The 22,298-nt window shown below is 41.9% G+C and overlaps 1 protein-coding gene across 1 annotated transcript in view; it reads left to right on the top strand.

The window, feature by feature from the left end:
* The first annotated feature begins 20,378 nt into the window (after positions 1–20,378).
* RORB (RAR related orphan receptor B) overlaps positions 20,379–22,298 on the top strand; it is a 168,381-nt gene continuing 166,461 nt past the window's right edge. Inside the window, exon 1 of the mRNA XM_063128563.1 lies at positions 20,379–20,528. Within this exon, the coding sequence (XP_062984633.1) occupies positions 20,522–20,528 (7 nt within the window). The 5' untranslated portion in view covers positions 20,379–20,521. The remainder of the gene's footprint in view (positions 20,529–22,298) is intronic.

A 22,298-nucleotide genomic window follows, 5' to 3' on the forward strand; every position in this document is an offset into this window, starting at 1 on the left:
TGAAATCCACTAGCCTCAACCCCTGTTTAGCTTGAACTGTTGCGAGCATCTGCTTGGATCCACAAGGGTAGCGGATGCCCCAGCATCTGGCCCACGCAGACCCAAGTGGATGCACCTGGTGCTAGGATGGACCGTGTTCAAGTGCTCACAACCCTCTGAGAGCACTTGGGCATGGGTCTTCCCTGGCTTCCAGGATCACACCCTTCTTCCCACCACCACCACCATTGTGTGAATGGTGGCTGCCATTAATACAGTGTGGGGAAATACACAATCTCCCCAGCCTTGAGGGAATTGCATGTGCTAATGGTGGCTGCCATTAGTGTGGAAGGGAAAATGCAATTTCCCCAGCCTTGGGGAAATCGCATGTTCTCCTCTGCTAATGGGGGCCTTAAAGGCCCTATTAACATTTGAATTAATAGGAATTTTAAGCCCCCACCCATTGGCAGGGGGTGAAATGCAGCTGCCATTAGCATGAAAGGGGCAAACGGGCATTTTCTGGAGACTCCAGAAAGTACTCTTCCCCTGCACACACTGATGGGGGCTTTAAACACTTCATTAATGTAAGGGTACCCTTGTGTTAATGGGGCCTTTAAGGGCCCAATCAGTGAAGTCTAGGGGAAAAAAGGGGAGAATCCAGGGCAGGTGGCTGCTGAGCACTTCAAGCCTCCTCACAGGGCCCAGTTCGTGGGGGTGGACTGCAGCGGCAGGGATGTGAGTATTCGCAGGATGAGCGCTCCCCGAGCTCATCCACCACTACCCTTAGCCAAATCTTGTCCCCTGTACCCTTCAATAACTGTCATGAATGTAAGAGGACCAAGGGCCTTCAGTTCCCCCTATAATTTATTTATTTTATTTATTTATTTATTACATTTCTGTACTGCCCAATAGCCGAAGCTCTCTGGGCGGTTCACAAAAATTAAAACCGTAGTAAGACAACCAACAAGTTAAAAGCACAAATACACAATACAATATAAAAAGCACAACCAGACTAAAAACCACGCAGCAAAATTGATATAAAATTAAAATACAGAGTTAAAACAGTAAAAATTAAATTTAACTTAAAATTAAGTGTTAAAATACTGAGAGAATAAAAAGGTCTTCAGCTGGCGACGAAAGGAGTACAGTGTAGGCGCCAGGCGGACCTCTCTGGGGAGCTCATTCCACAACCGGGCTGCCACAGCGGAGAAAGCCCTCCTCCTAGTAGCCACCTGCCTCACTTCCTTTGGCAGGGGCTCACGGAGAAGGGCCCCTGTAGATGATCTTAAGGTCCGGGCAGCTACATATGGGAGGAGGCGTTCCTTCAAATAACCTGGCCCCAAACCGTTTAGGGCTTTAAATGTCAATACCAGCACTTTGAATCGGGCCCGGACCTGGACTGGCAGCCAATGAAGTTGTAAAAGGACTGGCGTAATATGATCTCGCTGGCCAGTCCCTGTTAGTAAATGGGCTGCCCTGTTTTGTACCAACTGAAGCTTCCGGACCGTTTTCAAAGGCAGCCCCACGTATAACGCATTGCAGTAATCCAAACGAGAGGTTATCAGAGCATGGATAACTGTAGCTAGGCTATCTCTGTCCAGATAAGGGCGTAGTTGGTATATCAACCTAAGCTGATAAAAGGTGCTCTTTGCCACTGAGTTCACCTGTGCTTCAAGTGACAGTTCTGGATCCAAGAGCACCCCCAAACTCCGGACCCGATCCTTTAGGGAGAGTGCAACCCCATCCAGGACAGGGCAAACATCACCTTGCTGGACAGATGAACCACCCGCTAACAGTACCTCCGTCTTGTCTGGATTGAGTCTCAGTTTATTAGCCCTCATCCAGTCCATTACTGTGCCCATGCACTGGTTCAGAACAGTCACTGCCTCACCTGGATTTGATGAAAAGGAAAGGTAGAGCTGGGTATCATCCACATATTGATGACACCTCAGTCCACATCTCTGGATAACCTCCCTCAGCGGCTTCATGTATATGTTAAACAGCATAGGGGATAAAATAGAGCCCTGTGGAACCCCATGGCTTAGGAGCCACGGCACAGAGCAATAATCCCCCAGCACCACCTTCTGGAATCGGCCATCCAAGTAGGAGCGGAACCACTGCAACGCAGTACCTCCAACTCCCAGCTCAGACAACCTATCCAGAAGATGCCATGGTCGATGATATCGAAGGCCGATACACTTCTTCCCTTCTCTGTTGTTATGTATTTATTTATTTGTTGTTGTTGTTATTGTTATCTATTTCTACACTATCCATAACAAAATTTATGGCATACATGAAAAGTGAGAAAATACCACATAAACAATAAAAAATACAATTACATTTTTTTAATACAACAACAACAACAACAACAACAACCATAAAACACATCACAGCAATACTGAACAATAAAAAGAGGTCTTAAAACTTTTAAAAGCCAAAACATCAAAATACACTAAAAAAAAAACACAAAAAAACAAAGGCATCTAATAAATCCAGGGAGATGATGATGATGATTTCAAATGTATATACCACTTTTCACAAAAGTATCAAAGCACTGGACATAAAATACAATGGCATAAAAACAACAATAAATATAACAATAAAAAGAACACAGTGTCTCAGGAGGCACTGCAATGAAACCACCTATGCTACTGTGTGCTACAGATCATAGTGGGCCGGGTCACACTTCAGGGAAAGGCTGTGTAATGAGATAAGTTTTAAGAAGATGTCTGAATGTCAGAATTATGGGGCCTGTCTAATATCAATTTGTAAGTATTCCAGTTGAAAAGGGTGTGCCAGGCGAGCCTCTCTGGGAAGAGCATTCCATAACTGTGAGAAGGCCCTCTCTCATAGCCACCTGCCAGAACTCACTTGGCAATGGCGCTTGGAGAAGGCCCTTCGACAATGACCTCAAGGTCTGGGAAGGAGTATCTGGGAGGATGCTTTCAAGGTTAAAACCGGTACTTTGTACATCTGCGCATGTATAAATTGATTAAAGCAGTCTTTATATGATTGCATATAGAATCATAGAATCATAGAATAGCAGAGTTGGAAGGGGCCTACAAGGCCATCGAGTTCAACCCCCTGCTCAATGCAGGAATCCATCCTAAAGCATCCCTGACAGATGGTTGTCCAGCTGCCTCTTGAATGCCTCTAGTGTGGGAGAGCCCACAACCTCCCTAGGTAACTGATTCCACCGTCGCACTGCTCTAACAGTCAGGAAGTTTTTCCTGATGTCCAGCTGGAATCTGGCTTCCTTTAACTTGAGCCCGTTATTCCATGTCCTGCACTCTGGGAGGATCGAGAAGAGATCCTGAACCTCCTCTGTGTGACAACCTTTTAAGTATTTGAAGAGTGCGATCATGTCTCCCCCTCCATCTTCTCTTCTCCAGGCTAAACATGCCCAGTTCTTTCAGTCTCTCTTCATAGGGCTTTGTTTCTAGACCCCTGATCATCCCGGTTGCCCTCCTCTGAACATGCTCCAGCTTGTCTGCGTCCTTCTTGAATTGTGGAGCCCAGAACTGGACACAATACTCTAGATGAGGCCTAACCAGGGCCGAATAGAGAGGAACCAGTACCTCACTTGATCTGGAAGTTATACTTCTATTAATGCAGCCCAAAATAGCATATGATTTCATCAAACTTCTTTCCGTGTGCTCCTGCACATTTAAAAAAAAACACCAAACAAAAAGAACCTTGGGTTTGTGCAACCAAATCAAGCTTCTTGTGAAGTTTTATGAAAGCACCCACGTCAGTGTCTCCACAGAAAAGGCTGAAATTAGAAAGGCTGCTGGGAATGGAACACTCAGAAAGAAAAGTATATCATCTCTTCCCTCTGCCCCCTATTTCACATGCACTGTCTAATCAATTTACCATGGATTATATCCAAAGGTTCCTTTACTCCAGGGGAAGGATTTCTTTTGTTGGATGAAGAGAAGCTTTGCCTTTGGGTACAACCCCATGTTCACAGCCATGGATGGAAAAGTGAATGCATGTATGCCCAGAGAGATTTCTTACACATGTGAAATATTTATTTCCTGTTGTTGTGTTTGTTATTTGGGCTTTTTTCACTTTTTTTAATGTACTGAACACCATGGATAGTGCAAATAGACACAAATCAATGGATTATCAGCATACTGACTGCATCTAAAATTAACTTTGCTGTTTTAAATTAGTATTTCTGTACTACTGCAGATTTTATCCTGGTTGTGCTTTTATATTGTATTTTATATCATGTTTTTATACTGTTGTTTTATACTTTGAATGGTTTTCAATTTTGTGAACTGCCCAGAGAGCTTCGGCTATTGGGCAGTATAGAAATGCAATAAATAAATAAATAAATGATTGCTCATCAAATATGATAGAACTCACTTATGTTCTGAGAAGGGCAGAGAGGCTGGGGTGAGAGGCTGGGGTCGAGGAACTACAACTTCCTGTGACCTGCCAGGCTTCTACAGGCAATGGCAAAGGTGGGGGGCAGGTTTCTGTTCCCCTTTCCTGCTCTTTTTGTTGGACATAGTCAACATCAGCCTAATAATTATGCCAGGTCTAGGGAGTGTCGGTGGGGAAAGGGCGCTTTGGATTCTCCAGATCCAAGGCATCCCCTGACCTACCACTGTCTAGGGATGTTAGAGAAATCCACAAGAACTGAGTTTGGATTTCTATGAATCAAATCTGCAGATTCCACAGTGGACTGGCTTTTTCCGCATCACATGAATTCTGAGGGCTTGCAAACCATTTTTTCCACTTTGGGGCGGGATTTGTGCTATTTCGACTTTGTGCTAATACGAATTAGCATTACTGCAAATTAGCACAAGTAGGATGAAATGCTGGTTTAAAGAAAACGGATTCTGTCAATGAGTGGGTGATGAAAGATGTCCGACAATCTACAAAACACAGGCAGATTGGATTTAACAAAATCCATACATCCCTACCCCAGACACACCCCTTTCCATCAGCTAGCACTGTCAGAGCAGGTGGAGAAGCTTTCCACCACTGCAAAAAGGAGGTTTCCATTGGTGTAACTTCTTCTCTGACCATGGACTCCTCTCTGCTGATAGAGATGAAAGTCCACAACATCAGCTCCCCTCTATGGGAGCTTTAGGATTGCTCCCTAAAGGAAGGATGAAGAACTATTAATTCTGAAAAGTATTGGCAACCATTCATAGAATTCTAGAATGCCAAGGGGAAATATACAATTAATGGTAATTTGATTTTCTGTATTACATAAATTAATCTTTTACTCTGATATCTTATGAAATATATATCTAATGAAGTGGAACTGGGTGTGCATTTCAGCTTGCTGTTTGTAATACTACAATTTGCAAAGCTAATTTCAATTTCTGCTAATATGAGTGTGTCTACCTCACTTAGAGGAAGACAGAGCAAAAAGTTCAGCTTGCTGCCATGGTATTAAATGTTTCTCCAAATTGAACTATTTTAGAGAATAAAATGTAGACACCCCCCAAAAAAAGTTTAGTGAAAAGGACAGGCTTTAATATTTGTTTAATCATAGTAAGATATCTGCACAGTAATGAACTGATAGATTGTACTAAAACTGGAAAGAATGAAAGGTGGAAATGATCTTCAATGAAGAGTATTTTCCACTGGGGATTCCACTGGCATTCAGTTGTCTCATCTAATTATCAGTTTCCTGATTCAACTATTATTCATGAACTTTGCCTTGTTCTTAAAGAGCTCTGAGCTTTGCTTGCCAATGTTTTGGCATATTATGAAGTGTAGTTATGTGGTGGGGGCAGGGAAAAGAGTTTGGGGGAATAATGCATCACTTTTCACTGCTGGCATGCATTTTCTTTGAAAGCATCACCCTCTGGAAGAATGCAAACAATAAGCCAGAAAACAAAACTGTGTTTGCTTTTTAATTCAGCATTGTGCAGCATTCGGCTGGCATCAAACTCTCTTGCATTATTTAAGTAAACTACAAGGAATTTTTTCCAGCACATAAGCAGTAGGAATAATTTGCATGGGGATCTACAGCAGTTTCCAATTGATTGTGTCTCTTTCTGAAACAGCATTGAAAGAAATGTGCACACAAAATAAGATTCTTATCAGATGTGAGCAACAAAAATAGTTGTTTTTATACTGTTTTTTATGTTTTGATGGTTTTTAAATTTTATATACTTTTAATGTTTACCATTTTTAATTGTTGTAAACCGCCCAGAGAGCTTCGGCTGTGGGGCGGTATATAAATGTAATAAATAAATAAATAAATAAAAATGCTATCATGGATTGTGATGAATTTTTATTGGCAATATTTCTACATATTCTATACACGAGGCAGAAAGATGTACAGCACTTTACCCCTTTCTAAGCTCTCCCTCTCTTCAAATTAAGGGCTGTGTGTGTGTTTTGGGGGGTGTCTACCACTGATGCATGCACAAACAACTGTGGTGACATCAGAACAAAGAAAAAACTCACATTACACATCAAAAATTACACATCGAAAATGTGCATCTTCCCGGGCAATACAGTGCCTGTTTGCTTTCTCTTCCCCTCCTTATTGTTTTATTATGGTTTTATTAGAATGTAAGCCTATGCGACAGGGTCTCGCTATTTACTGTTTTACTCTGTACAGCACCATGTACATTGATGGTGCTATATAAATAAATAATAATAATAATAATAATAATAATAATAATAATAATAATAATAATAATATGATGTAACTGCAAATTAGTGGCTGCATCTTATAAATAACAGAGCACAACTGCGCAGACACAATGGAACCCACAAGTAGGACATGGTGCAATAGCACCCTCCCATCCATGTTCTCCAGCAACTGATGTATATAGGCATACTGCCTCTGATACTGAAGGTAGCAAACAGCCATCAGGACTGATAGCCATTGATAGCCTTCTCCTCCAGGAATTGATCCAACCCCCACTTTTAAAGCCATCCAAATCAGTGGCCATCACCCTGTCTTGTGAATTCCATAGTTTAACTATGTGCTGTGTGAAGAAGTACTTCCTTTTTTCTGTCCAGAATTTCTCACCAATCAGCTTCTTGGGATGACCCCGGGTTCTAGTATTAGGGAAAAGGGAGAAAAATGTCTCCCTATTCTCATTCTCCACACCATGCATAATTTTGTACACCTCTATCATGTCTCTCCTTGGCCTCCACTTTTCCAGTCCCTTGACCATTTTAGTTGCCCTTTCTGCACTTTTTCTAGCTCTACACTCTTAGGTGTAGAGACCAGAACTGTACAAGATCTCTTTCTTGTTCACTCACCGCCAGCTCATATCCCCTTAGGTTACACTTGAAGTTGGGGGTTTTCGCCCCAACATGCATCACCTTACACTTGCTTACATTGAACCGCATCTGCCATTTGGATGCCCATTCTCCTAGCTTGGAGAGATCATTTTGGAGCTCCTCACGATCCCTTTTTGCTTTAACCACCTTAAATAATTCGGTGTCATCAGCAAACTTGGCCATTTCACTGTTCACTCCTAATTAGTAAGGAAGGAAGGCAGTGTGGCTACCAGGAGGAGGGCCTTCTCTGCTGTGGCACCCCGGCTGTGGAATGAGCTCCCTAAGGAGGTTCGCTTGGCACCTACATTATATGCTTTTAGACGGCAGGTGAAGACCTTTTTATTCTCCCAGCATTTTAACAGTCTATAAATAAATTTTAACTTGGTGTTTTAAATTTGTAATTTTGCATTGCTGCGGTTTTTATTTGGTTGAGCTTTTATATTGTTTTTTATATTATGGTTTTATACTGTTGTTTTATACTTTGAATGTTTTTAATTTTTGTGAACCGCCCAGAGAGCTCCGGCTATTGGGTGGTATAGAAATGTAATAAATAAAATAAATAAAATAAATAAATTAAAGCAGCAGAACATTCATAAGGCTGGAATGCCTCATGGAACAGGGAAGCAGCCTGGAATTTTGATGATAAGCTACACCCAGCAGAGCCATAAGCTGTGATATAGGCAGGTCATTTTAGACTCTTGACCTTATGGTTTTACAGGCAACAAGAGTTCTTTTTTAAACAGTTAGTTTCACTTATTTCAAACTGTGATAAGCCAGACTTGCTGCATTTTGGGGACCCTCCTGCTCCTTGGTGGGACTCTGAACCTCTGCCCCTGAGGCACTACTGGCTGTAAACAGCTTACATGTGGATTATAGTTTACATGTCCCCCTTCGTGTAGAACAGGTTGCTACCCATCAGGTGTAGCTTTAGCTTGTTCTTAGAGGTGCAGGGGCACAATCTTATAGGAGAGGTTAGGACTCCACACTTGTATTAGCTAGTGTATGCATGTTTTCATGTTCCTTCCATAAAGCTGCTGTGGCCGGTTTAATTTCATTTATTGGTGTCTGCCTCTTGCTTTCTTCCCTCAACACAGTTTGGCACTGCCCCATGATCCTTGTGGTTGACAATTACACTGATTTAATGCACTTATATTAAATACAAAACAAAATGAAAACCTTCATCAAGAACCACTCATAGAGAAAACTCTAAGCATGGTACTGCTAATTTTCCTTTTGAAAAATATGTATTATCTTCTAAGCCATTGAATTTCATGTATAAAAGCAATAATCCTGAAGAAATTGGTCATTAATGAAGTTAACAACCAGTTTGCTAGAGTGTAAGGTGCTACTGGCATCACCCCAGGTCATTAAGTCAAAAACCATCACTTGTTAATAATGACTGGGGTTGGTTTTTTGTTTTGTTTTTTAAAAAAGCATTTCTTGAATACTAAGTCGGCACTTGATGTGCATTTAGATAAGCTGAGAAACATGTTTAAGACTAGACTTCTCCTTATATCAGCACAGACATCTTATTAAATATTGTTAGAAGTTTGTGTTTCCCATAAAGAAAAAATGGAAGAATTCACTTGATGGTCTAGCATCTATTCTCTCATTTTCATCCGTTTCAGATTATTCTGTTAATTAAACAGAGTGTCTCCATATCACCCAAAAACTTGCTGCTAAAACTATTTATGCATTATTAGGAATGGATGAATCTATCAATTTTGGTCTGTTGTTCTTCTAATCTTAATTTCAATTTATCCAAAACTTTGAATTCATATGCATTTTTTTACACAGTTTTCCTAATACATGCATTTTGGTATGCATTTTGCCTAATATGAATGTTTTTGTAAGCAATATTTGTAAGACAATGCATTTTTAATGTTATTTTCACTAAGATTTTTCCACTTTCCCCTAATACATGCATTTTATGCATTTTTAAAAAAATTGGTAAAACTCCACTGCAAATTCGGAGACATGCACATTTTTAAAGATAATTGGGTTTCAGTTCATCTATTAGTTCAAAAGTGTAAAATTAGATTATTTCATTTTCAAGTGTAAACCAAATAACTGTTATTTATTTATTTATTTATTTCATTTCTATACTGCCCAATAGCCAAAGCTCTTTGGGCGGTTCACAACGTTATGGTGACAATACTCATATCTTGAGAAACTGAGCATGATCTGGAGTATTCCTAAATGTTTATCAGTAAAAGATACATTAGATCAATAATTTTAATAAGGAATGGAAGAAATAACTATGCTGGGACTCTTACTATGCTGGGAAACATTCCCCCCCTCCATAGCTTTATTATTATTATTATTATTATTATTATTATTATTATTATTATTATTTATATAGCACCATCAATGTACATGATGCTGTACAGAGTAAAACAATAAAATAGCAAAACCCTGCCGCATAGGCTTACATTCTAATAAAATCATAATAAAACAATAAGAAGGGGAAGAGAATGCACCAAACAGGCACAGGGTTTACAGGTAGAGTAAAACTAACAGTATAAAAGTCAGAACAAAATCAAGTTTTAAAAGCTTTAGAAAAAAGAAAAGTTTTTAGCTGAGCTTTAAAAGCATTTACATCTCTAGTCTTTCTATAAAAGTCTACTTATTTCATAATTTGTAAAAAATCATTTTGAGAGAAGTAAAGGCTGGGTAACAAAACATAGAATCACAGAATCATAGAATAGCAGAGATGGAAGGGGCCTATAAGGCCATCAAGTCCAACCCCCTGCTCAGTGCAGGAATCCACCCTAAAACATACCTGACAAATGGCTGTCCAGCTGCCTCTTGAATGCCTCTAGTGTGGGAGAGCCCACAACCTCCCTAGGTAACTGGTTCCATTGTCGTACTACTCTAACAGTCAGGAAGTTTTTCCTGATGTCCAGCCGGAATCTGGCCTCCTGTAACTTGAGCCCATTATTCCGTGTCCTGCACTCTGGGATGATCGAGATGAGATCCTGGCTCTCCTATGTGTGACAACTTTTCAAGTATTTGAAGAGTGCTATCATGTCTCTCCTCAATCTTCTCTTCTTCAGGCTAAACATGCCCAGTTCTTTCAGCCTCTCTTCATAGGGCTTTGTTTCCAGACCCCTGATCATCCTCGTTGCCCTCCTCTGAACACACTCCAGCTTGTCTGCATCCTTCTTGAAGTGTGGTGCCCAGAACTGGACGCAATAAACACCGAAGGAAGAAAAAGAAAATAAAGAAAATATTTTATAATCCAAATTTGTCCATTTTTCAGTTGTTGTTTTTTAAATGGTCCTTTGGGGGGAAATGGGAGAAAACTTTTTCTGTCCCCACCCACCCCACACACAGTCCTTCACATTTCTAGTACTGACCCTGAATAATTTTCTGGACTCTGACCTTGCACCCTTGCAAACAGGAGGCCGTGGAGTTGGAAGAAAAGCAGCAGCAATGGTCATCCCTAGCAGCTCACATTTCTATATATCCATTATTTTCAAGACTGTGTTTATTCTCAATTAGTGCTGAATTAAAAGGTTTTTTTATTTTTATTTATTTATTTATTTATCATATTTATATACCACTCCTCAGACAAAAAAAGGCTCTCAGAGCGGCTTATAATTACCAAAAAAAGACAGTCCCTGCCGTCAGGTTTACAGTCTGATAAAGAGATGACACACAAGGAAAAGGAGTCCAGGAGGGAAGAGGGAGAAAGACAGAGAGAGAGAAATTAAGTGGACCGGGAACAGGGCTAATGGGATTGTCCTGCTCCTGAAGGAGGGGAGTCCAACTGGACCAGGCCCCAATGTTTCCTCTGCCTGCTCCTGTCCCCTTGCTCTTTCTTCTTCCCCACAGGGCCGAGATGACAGTTTGCCCTGTGGGGAAGAGTCATGTTAATGAATGCAAAATGCACATTTTAAAAAGATTAGTGTATATATTCTGCTAAAAAAAAATACAATTCATGTAAAGTGTAGCATCTAGTTCCTCATTCATAAATTTATAATTCAGAATCTATACATTTAAAAATCCATAAATATATATTCCCTTCAATACAATACATAATATTTTAAAGCATATTTCTCCATGTAATTTCTCCACGTAGTGACTGGAAAATTAAAGGCAGCAACCATTCCTCGATATTGTAAAACTCTTAGAAGAGCTTAGTGATACAGTGTGGTATCAAGAATAGTTAGCACTATTCATACTGATTCAATCAGAAAACAAGAGAAATTATAAGGCGTTATTACTTTTAAAAGGTGTTATTGTATTGAGTGAACTATTACAGCTAATAGTGTGTCCAAAGTAAAGGTAGCATAATGGCAGATGTTTAATTATATAAATTATTGGTAATAGAATGAGGAGCTGTTTTAAACCCACCTTCATATAAAGATCTGAGGGAAATGACCCAGAGTTCAACAGTGGAACAGTATGTTATTGAGATAGTCTGACAAAATGAATGCTAAACTCTTGATGCAGGATTTGATTAGGCATAATGTATCCCTTCCACATGCCTGTTGCATCATTTTTAAAAACCATAATTTAAACAAAGAAGCAGGGAAGTGTTAGATAATTTAGAAAGTGAGCTACCGCCGTAGCATCCCAGAGAGATGCCCATGTTATTGGAACTGGCAACAATCCCCCCCCCCCGCCCTCCGCTTAAATTTTTGTAATGCAAATGTTTAAAGGAAAGTTTCTGAGTACTGTATTCAATGACTCCTGAAAGGTTAGGAATGTCTGGCATTCAAGTTATATTTGCTTGAGGCAGATGCAATGCAAATATTGCACTGTGCCCAATCCTGCTTTTTTGCTTTTTTCTTTTTTTTTTTTAATGAAGCACAGAAACAAATAGTGATTCTGGGTTACCTCATCCTTTCTCTCCCTAAAATAGAGATTTTATTTCAGAAAGGATCAGGAACCATCTAGTAGGTGCAAAATGGTTAATGACTATGTTTTCTCTTCAGTAATTTTTAATGAAGGAACTAAATTAGGCATATTGTGGTATGATGTTAATGCAGCTCTGACTGTTGTCGTTTAGTTGTTTAAGAGTAATGAAGTAGTGCACCCTCTAAACAGAGCTTGGAAAGATGTGACAGTTTCACAAACTGGGGAAAGGTCCTTCTGTGACTGTGCTGAAAGCAACTTCTCTTTGTTCTACCTGAAATCCACATGTATGAATAATATACTACTACCTTTGATGATTATTTGTTTGGCTTTAGCTTGTTTACTAAAGGATTTTAAGCTAAGTAGAGGAGATGTATGCCCTGATCTGGCAACTGACTCATGTGGCTGGAACCGATGCATGAAACAGCTATTTTAAGTGCACAGATCTGCAAGGAATCTGGCTCCCTGCTGAGAAAGAAAATAAAGGATCCAGAGATCCACCCTCCACGTGTACAAGTAAGCATTGATGCCACTGGATGGTGGTAAGCTGCCTGACACATTTATTTTATTTACAACGCCTGTATAGCACTTAAAATAATAAACATCTAAGCAGGTTGCATACAAAATACTAAAAACCACAAATCAAATTATATATAATTTAAGCAGTTTATGTACTGCTTACCATATCAAAAGATATCTCTATGCATACATATAGGTATATATGTATATATACATACTATATGTGTCTGAATGTGCAGAGGGGGGGAAGGAGGGAGGGAGGGAGAAAGGGAGCAAATATAATAATGAACAGTTAAAACATGTGGATGTGGGTCCAGACCCACGTCCAGACCCAGACATTTGTATGTCTGCATGCACCCATGATGAGCACTGAAGCTGCACAGGGCAGGTGAAAATGCATCATGTTTCCCAATGTACATGGGAATATTTCCTTTTCTGATGTTCTTTTGGATCACTTCACTCAATTCTTCTCCATACATTACTAGTCACAGAATACTATTCATATATCTCTCATTTGCAGGAAAGACTTGATGCTAAACATTTGGGAGGAAGTGGGGAATGAGAGGTTGAATGTTGTCCTTCTATTCCATTCTTTATCTGGATCCAAAAATTCTGGTTTCCATTCTAAACACTAAGGCCTTAGCTAGACCTAAGGTTTATCCCGGGATCATCCCTGTTCATGTAAATGACACACAGGATATCCCGGGAGCAGGCAGGGATGACTCCGGGACAATCCCAGGATAAACCTTAGGTCTAGTTAAGGCCTAAGAGAACTGAAAACATTCAAAACATCTGCCCCCACTCCCATTTTGCCATTCAACGTTTCAAATTAAAAATGACATAGCAAAATTCTAATTTTCAATTTGGGAAATTTTAAACACAATATCAAACAATTGGACACTTTAGATTTGTTAGAATCTCTCAATTGTTTTGATTATAGCAGGCTTCAAATCAGATCTCATAAGCTGTTAACTGTCAAATAATAATTAACATTGCATGTTTTCTATGAAATCCTACCAGATTTTTAAAAAGCTATTACTTATCAACTATCTAATGCTAGTATCTAACATTAAATAGCCTGCCTGCCAGCCATTGAACAGTATTATGGTGTGATCAAGGTATTCAGACTATTTTTCTGGGAACACTGGGTCTTTTGGAAGCTTATTGTGGGTTCCTCAATGAGAAGAAAAGGTGGAGGTCGACTTGCCAACAACTACAGATCTTCCACAAAGTGCAGAATCTGACTAAAGACTTCCATCAGTGAAATGGGGATGTTGCAGTGATTCCCCTCCCTTCAGTAGCTCCCACCCCTCTCTAAAATCTGCTCTATGGGGTCCCCCAACTCTCCAAAGCAAATCGGGGAGGGACTACAGAGGGGTGCAGGAATTGCTGAAAATTGTGCTCTCCCCGTTCCACTGATAGAAGGCTTCTTTCATTGGCTGAGGAAGTTAGTTAGATTCTGCCCATAGGAGAAGATTTGGTGTGTTCTAGGACAGGGGAAGACAGATTTCGGACTTGCAGGATCTAGTTTTATTTTTATTAGAATCTCGAATTCCACCAACTGGAGCTACATGACGGCGCAGGGGGCAGAGCCAGTTACATGCTATAATCCTTGCGCCATACACTGGGATGACTTGCCTGCACAAATATTAATCTGTATCTGAGTTACTATGTATGAAGGATTGTAACACTCTTTTTTAGAGCTCCATCACATCTAGGGCTCATCTACACCTATGAGCCTTCCGAGAGGGAGGGGGAGGATCCCCACACAGCTCCATGCCCATTCCAGAGCCCTGCTACTCACAGAGAAGAAGGGATGACCCGTGAATGTGTGCCACATCAACTGCGGACCTCAGGGGTGTCCTGGGAACACAGATAAAATGGGAAATCCATGGCCCATCCCAGGGAAAGTCTCTGGTTGTCCCTGCTTGACCCCAGGATCCCCTGTGCGCCATTTGGATGCACAGGGACAACCTAGGGACTACCCTGGGATATATGCCCCTACTTTTTTTTTTCCTGATATACACCTGCGATTTCAACCTCCATTTCATTAGCATGTCAAGCGCTGGTCACTTTCACGTGTATGCGTCGTTGCGCTATTTTGCTTTGTTTATCTTTTTACCTGCACCGGTTCAAGCTTCCTCGTATCCATGCCCCACCCTGCCCCTTCTCCTTCCCCCTCCAGTTCAGTGGGTCTTATGGTTGATGGACATTCTGATGGATGTGGGTGACTCCCCCCCCCCGCATCACTCTGGTTTTGTTGCCTAAAGTTTAGAGATTTAGCATTTTATTGGCTGGTTACCTCGTACAGTGGGCAAAAAAAGAAGAGGGAAATTGAAACAGGTGGATGATAGAACAATGGGAGTGGGGTTGGAGTGTAAGAGCCAGAGTAACGCCATTAGCTGGAAGCGAGGAAGGCATGTAGCAGGGAAAGACACACACAGAATAGAATAGAATAGAATAGAATAGAATAGAATAGAATAGAATAGAATGGAATGGAGCCATTGTTCTTCAGAGGAAGGACGAGTCAGCAGCATAGCAAGGCATGTAGAGGAAAAAGAAACATATTGAGCTAGATAACAGAGGTACATGCACAGTGTAAAGGAAGAGAATACTGACCACCAGAATTTTGTTTACTCCGAGGTATAAAAGGTGACCGCACCCTACACCTTTTGTCCAGTCTGCTATACGCTTCCGTACCCTGACTTACAAGCAGGTTAACAATAAATCAATTTGTCTTGGCCTCCACTTTTGCATGCTGGCTGATTTCTTGGGGCTTCAATCGGCTTCGCCCACAGGAGAAAAAACATGTTTTCTAACAGGAGCAGTGAAAGTCCGTTCGACCAACTTGGCACATTGGAGAACTGCCCCTGCCCTCCTCTTTCTTCAGCAAGACCACCCTTCAATACACATCTCCCCAAGAAGGAACATTCTGCAATATAGCATGAGGACAGCAATATACAGGGACAGAAGGGTGGAGAAAAAACACTGCACTTTCCCCACCCCAGAAAAATACGGAAAACGGAGGGGAAGAGGCAAGATAACTGCAGGACAGGGACGATGTCATGTGAGGGTCATGGGGCAAAACAGTAAACAAGGCAAGACAAAAGTATGATAAAACATTGGTGTGATGGAGCTCTTAGAGCTAAATATTGCTATGATTAAATGATTGGGAGTTGGGAACGCTTGCTGAATAACTGCAAATCAGACAAAATCTACCAGTAGATCCCATTCTACCTTCTGTCCAGCTCTGTTCTAGGGTATTGCCTCTTTTTTCAGTATGCAATTTTGAGGCCCAACACAGCCTTCTGTGGACTGAATCTACACCCTAGAATACGTTCTACAGTCCTAGACAACCTGGATGCAGAAACGTCTTAGCCAATATAGATATGAAAAATAATCCCTCAAAGTAGAAAGTTCGAAAAGTGCTGTGATATACCATTCAGTATTAGCTATCAATGCTGTCAAAAGAAAAAGAAGAAAACCCTGACAGATACCAAATAGTACAATGAACTGGGTGTGAAATAAAGCCATCCTCTATTTGCATCATTTTCAAGCAGCTGGTGGGGTTTATTTATTTATTTGTTATTTTATTAAAGGGAATCCAAAGTTGCTAACAATAACTGATTAAAACTACCATAAAAACATTTTAAAAACTCATAATAAATATCTTCCGATACACGCCATTCAATTTTCTCTCCCCATTCCCAAGTGGAGGCTGTTGGCTCCGATATCAGTGGGGCAGCGAGTCCGCTCCAGGTTTCACTTGGATAGCTCCTTTGGGGTTATGATTGAAACCCAGAGCGGATTCACCACCTCACTGACATCAGAGCCACCAGCCACGACTGCCCGTCCCAATTCCTGTTCCCCACCCCACCTTCAATAGTCAACATTGCCTCACCACTGGACATGCTAAGTCCTCACTGGACTTTTGGGTAAGTATTCCCTAAGGTGTCCCCCCCCCAAAAAAAAGACTTCTTTTGTACATCTGCAAACTTTGGGGTTCCCTCAAGACTATTCATACCTCTCTTGTGTGTACAATTCAGATCACTATTTAGAAGTATGATTTCAGACCTGATTATTGCAAATGGAGCAATCTCATAGCCATATGCTCCAGACTGATAGCTCCAGATAATAGGCAGAACAATGTTTGTCATCAAAATTCACAAAGATCTTCTGGGAGCAAATTTGTTTCAATTCTAATGTCTGCTGTGCTGCTCATGACATTTTCACTGATGTAGTATTTCAAACTTTTCATGCTAATTCATGTGCATTCCCGCAATCTTTTAGCCTTTTGTGCCTAAACCATGTGAATTCTCACAATATTCTATTTTTCAGCAATCTAACTTCATATTTGCAAATGAAAACTGCATACATAAGAGTTAATTGCAAAACAAGTGATGCAATACAACTGTATGTGAGGAATAGATGTGCAAAAATATTCTGGAATTTTACTACTGCTCACTCCCATCACTACTCTTTATAATAATCACTGGAAGCAGATGTTTCAGGCTTTGGATTCTTGAGGGTGTGCCATTTATCTACTTCCAATCTGTCTCTGTTTCATTTTGAAAATGAATTTAAAGGTCCAGAGCAGAGTGGGTGAGGAGAGACTCATTTGTGTTTAAGGTGCCAAAATACGCAGAGCTGATACTGCTAAGAACTGAGCGGGTGAAGAAGACTAATATTTTGGGAATGGTTTGGGATATAACAAATGACATAATGTTGAAAAACATTGAACTGCAAGCCACTAGGATCCAACCCAAGAAATTGTTTAATGCTAGTGCTCTCCATCACAGAAACTGGAGATGGAGAGCACTATTTTCAGATACTACTAAACAGGGATTATGGAAAGAGCTACGGAGGCCATATTACTAGATTCCCCAAAGCCATCCTTTTTAGGATTGAAATTAAAGTGGGGTGTATCTGTGACTGTAACCATTGACTATTAATCCCATCCCTGCTGATACACAGTCCCATGACCTACTGAAAACTAATTGTAAAACTTTACTTCAAGTCTTGTAAGTCCATAGAGAAAGCATGGGCAGCATGCAGTCTTCAACACTGCAAAAAATCTTTCAAAAAACACCTAAAACATTGGTGATTTCCTAATGAATTTTTGCAGCAAACCATTATGGAGGTTTAACAGTGACAAATTTAGGTTGAGAAGCAGCTAAATTTGATCTTTGCAACATTCCATGGCAGTTTGCTGTAAAAAAAAATTCAGCAAAGCATCATTTCTTGCAGTTTTTTGCCACCACCACATGGTGGCATCAGGAGTGTGGCAGGGGACTGTGGAGTAGACCCTAGACCTCCCCCACTGAAGTTGCCCACCCCTGCAATAGAAACGGGGGTGCTTCCAGATGGAGAGCTCCTAGCCTCACCACTTAGAAGGCATTGTGCAACTAGTGTATTGTTTTCTCCTTTTGGATTTTCTGTGGTAAGGAAAAAGATGGAAGAGGTGATGGAAAGCACAGGAAGATTGAAGAGAAAGTTGCCTGGAATGAGGCAGGGTGATGGCATGATAAAAGCATCATCCGAAAGCACCCCTGGGTGCTCTAAAGAATGAAGAGGTGGCTCCAGTCCACCAAATGATGTGAAGGAACATTTTTATTTAACAGAATTTAAGATTATTCTCTCAGTATTGTTTTCTTAAATGAATATTATTGGGGTCAGGAGCACAAACAAAACACTTTCCTTAGGGGCTGACTATACATTTGTTTACTTAAATGTTCGGTAGTTTGCCTTGTATCAAAATGATGTTTCTAACAGGATGTTAGCAGCAGCAACAACAACAACAACAACAACCTAACCATTTTAATTTGCTCTATGTAATGTTTCTCTTTAGAAAGTCAATGTGTCTGTCCAGCTTCTTCTTTTGCTCAGTTGGTCTGGACCAGAGAGGCACTAACTGGAAGCTCAAAGGAAGAGATTTTTAAAACCTGGGTTTGGCCATCTGTGAGAAATATCCTTTCCCCAAAGGAACTACAGAGGTGAAAACCACAGTAATGCTGACTGTGTAAGTCCAACTTCTCTAACTTTGGGACCTTACCAGCAAAACTATTTCATGACATTTTGTTTGTTCCTTATAGAGACTGACTGTTGATTTTGAAACATTTCAATTAAATGACAATCTAACCAAGCTCTTTCCTTTCCTTATATCAGTTTGAATATAATCTATGGACTCTCATCACCACCTGTTCTTAAAAATCCCTTTTAAAAACCACAGTCTCCTTAATAGGTAGGGGAGATTAACAGATGTGTATCTTTCCGAAATAATCCCCCCTTTTTATGAGCATTCACTCAGGAAAGGGAAAGGGGAGGAGCCCTCTCTGGTTCACAAACTGAATTTCAGGTGTCCATGATATTGCTGCTAAGTCTTCACAAACTGGGAGAGAGAGAGAAAACACCTTCCTGTACATTGCACATCTTCCCGAAATCTTCTATCAAGACACCTCAAATAAGCCCATTGGGACAAACTAAGGATCCCTTATACAGATTCTTCACTTTCATGTGGGGGCACCAAAGCGGAATAGAAAGGAAAACCTCCCAAAGTAGTTGGCATTATTAGAAGATAAGGGGATGGGGGGGAGAGAGAGAGAATTGTCCATGAAGGGCATCACTTTGGACACAGCTGCTTAATATGGGTCTTTTGGCGAGATTTTGAAAATGCGGAGGGGGGGGACGTTTCTAGGGAGTGAGGTGAGCTTCTTCATTGGGACCTATGTTCACCTCTTGGCTGTTTGAAAGAGAGAGAAAGAGAGCTGGCTTCATGTGAGTGTGGAGAAAACACTTTTTATACTGGAAGTCTTTAGCGCACAGAAAGGAAGGGAAGCCCAGCTCCGAGCCTCTGAATAAACTCGAGCCTCGGCGCGCGCGCGCCTCTTTCTCGCTGTGTGTGTGTGTGTGTGTGTGTGTGTGTGTGTGAGAGAGAGAGAGAGAGAGAGAGAGAGAGAGAGAGAGAGAGACTGTGAGTTGCCTCCTTCTCCTTCGCCCCGCCCCCTGTCTGTCTGTACAAAGCGTCTCCGTCTCCTCCTCCTAGCTTCCTCCGGCGTCCAGGCCGGGCTCTCCCTCAGCCGGGTTCCCAACTCCTGCGCCTTTTGATTGGCTGAGACGCTGACAGCAGGCGGAGCTTGAAGTAACCGGTGCAACCCGCCCTCCGCTATAAGCCTCTTTGCAGCTTCCCCTCTCAACCTCTCTCCCTCTCTTGTTTTGCTGCGCGTCCCTGTAAAACTGAACAGTGAAAAGAAAGAAAGAAAGAAAGAAATTGCAGCAGGGATCTGCTCAAACCGGCACAGAGAGATGTCATGTGAAAAAGCACATGCTCTGCCATCCACACAGTCCTGCTTTTTCTTTTCTTTCTGCTGCTCGATTTTTTAAAAAGAGAAAAACCCCTCCGCCCGCCCCTCTTATTGCTGCTTCTTTGTAACTAACAAACCAACAACAACAACAACAACAACCCCCCTCCTCCGTCTCCTCCTGCTGCCGCCGCCGCCGCTGTTCAAGTGATCACAAAAGAAATCTTTGGAAGAGTCGGTTTGTGCTCCTTGAAAGCCAAGACAGAGCTCGAGCGAGAGAGAGACGCGCAGGGTTGGGGGGGAGAAGAGGAGGAGGAGGAGGAGGAGGAGGAAGAGGGCAGCCAGCGACGCTCAATTCAAACAACCCAGAAAGACATTTCTTTTTTTAAATAGCTTTTCTTCCGTAGATAAGAATTTGTGCGTGAGAAAGAAAGACAGAAAGAAGGAAAAAAGGCGAGGAAAGAGAGAACCACCTTGGAGGAATGATTTTCGCAGCCGAAGAGACCTGTTCCCAGCACAGCCTTCGCTCTTGCTGAGAAGGGGATTTTAAGCTGATCGAGCTACATGACTGCGCGGAGCAGGGAATCGCCAACATCATGCGAGGTAAGGCTGGGGGGTGTGGGGGGTGGGGGTTTATTTTGTGTCTCTGGGGCGGCGGGATCGAATGATCGGGTAACGCTACCAAGCGGGAGCTCGTGGGGAGGGGGGGAACCCCGATTGCTACGTGCGCCAATGTGGTGTGAAGTGTTTTCGGGAGGGAGTTGGAGGGGATCGAAGACGGAGAGTGAAATGGGTGCTGACGTTGTCAGAAAGTTCTCCGGGTTTTGTCTGTTTGCAGTCGTGCCCTGTCCTTGATCCTATTCAAAACATAAAAATAAAAATAAAAATCGTACTAAGGAATTCTTCCACGGTATGGCTCCTTTTGGGGCGCCACTCTTCGTTCTTCAGGTCCTTTAGTAGAAGTTTTTAAATTATTATTATTATTATTATTATTATTATTATTATTATTATTATTATTATTATTGCAGTTAGTGCGGAACTTAAGGGCGTTCTTAGTGGCACTTCTGAGCAAGCGTGTGTAATCCGGGGGTCTCTTTGGGTGGGAGTTCTGATCTGCATCAGAAACTTGAGAATGAAAATTTAGCACTTTCTAGGCTTATAGGAAGGGAAGGTGATGAGTCGTGTGTTGGGGAGGGACGACGACCATCTTCTATTGTTTTGGAGAGCCGGACGACAACTGTGCTCGTTTTTCTTCGGGGTGGGCGCGCGCACCCTCTAAAGCTACTACTAAGCAGGTGGCCCTGTGCTGGGAGATGGGGAAGGGAGCGTTGTTCTTCTCAGAAAGGAGGTGGGATGAGTATGTGAGGAGAGACGTCTTAAGTAGTGTCCTAGTGGGGTGCTAATAAGCAGGGGAGGGAGAACACCCCAAACTTCAGAAGGAAAGCTTCTAAGCGCCCCGTTTTCGGACAGGCTGTAACCTCTCTAATCAACTGTAGCCAATCAAGCTCTACTGGGGGGGAAAAACAACTGTAGAGGGTTGTATCCAATATTAGTCTAATCTAAGTCCCATTCATTTCGGTGGGTCTACTCTAAGTCGGACTAACAACCCATAGGCGCCAGATGGTGCCGAGCGTGCCTTTCCCTGGCCAACTTTGTGGCTGAGGAAGAGTCCTGTGCAACAACGGGAAAGTTTGCAGTCTTTTCGCCCAGCTGGACAGTTGGTTTTCTTCCCCACATCCCGAAAAATCTCCCCCATGTTGACAATCTTGCACCCTGTTCTCGGCCGTCTGCCTGTCTTTGGGACTAACAACTAACTAGTTTTCTCATGGCACCATCCCTCTCAATCGACCCTACTTGCTCGCCATCATTTTGCATCCAAGTTTGGGCTGGCAAGGGGGGGGGCTTAAGGGGGTGCTGAAATGTCTGGGCGGCAGACTGCGCTGCCGCAACCGGGGATCCTTTCCTTTCAGAGGGGTCTCAAGCTCTCACCTAGGAGGCGTTTCCCTGCCCTAAACTCGTTCTTTGATTCGTGAAAAGTTCATTGAACATACACCTGATTCTCTTCCTTCCTCTCTCTTCTTCACCCCACCTACATTCCACCATTCCTACCCTCGGTCTCCCCACAGAATCCTCCACGCTCAACTTTTCCGCTGCTACTGGGCTCGTTCTGCCAAATTCTCAGCCACCTCTTCCTTAACCCACTTAAACCTGAGTCTATTAGTAGAAGTAAGGCTTTGGATGGTTGTTTTTTTAACCCCCCAGGCCTGATCTCTCATGCATCGAATTGGAGCGGGAGACGGGGTGCAAAGAGAACTTGCTTATATATTAATAATAGTTTCTAGAGATTGCTATCTGCAAACTGCTTCTCAAATC

The sequence above is a fragment of the Elgaria multicarinata genome, chromosome 6 (assembly GCF_023053635.1).
Source record: "Elgaria multicarinata webbii isolate HBS135686 ecotype San Diego chromosome 6, rElgMul1.1.pri, whole genome shotgun sequence".
Lineage (NCBI taxonomy): Eukaryota > Metazoa > Chordata > Lepidosauria > Squamata > Anguidae > Elgaria > Elgaria multicarinata.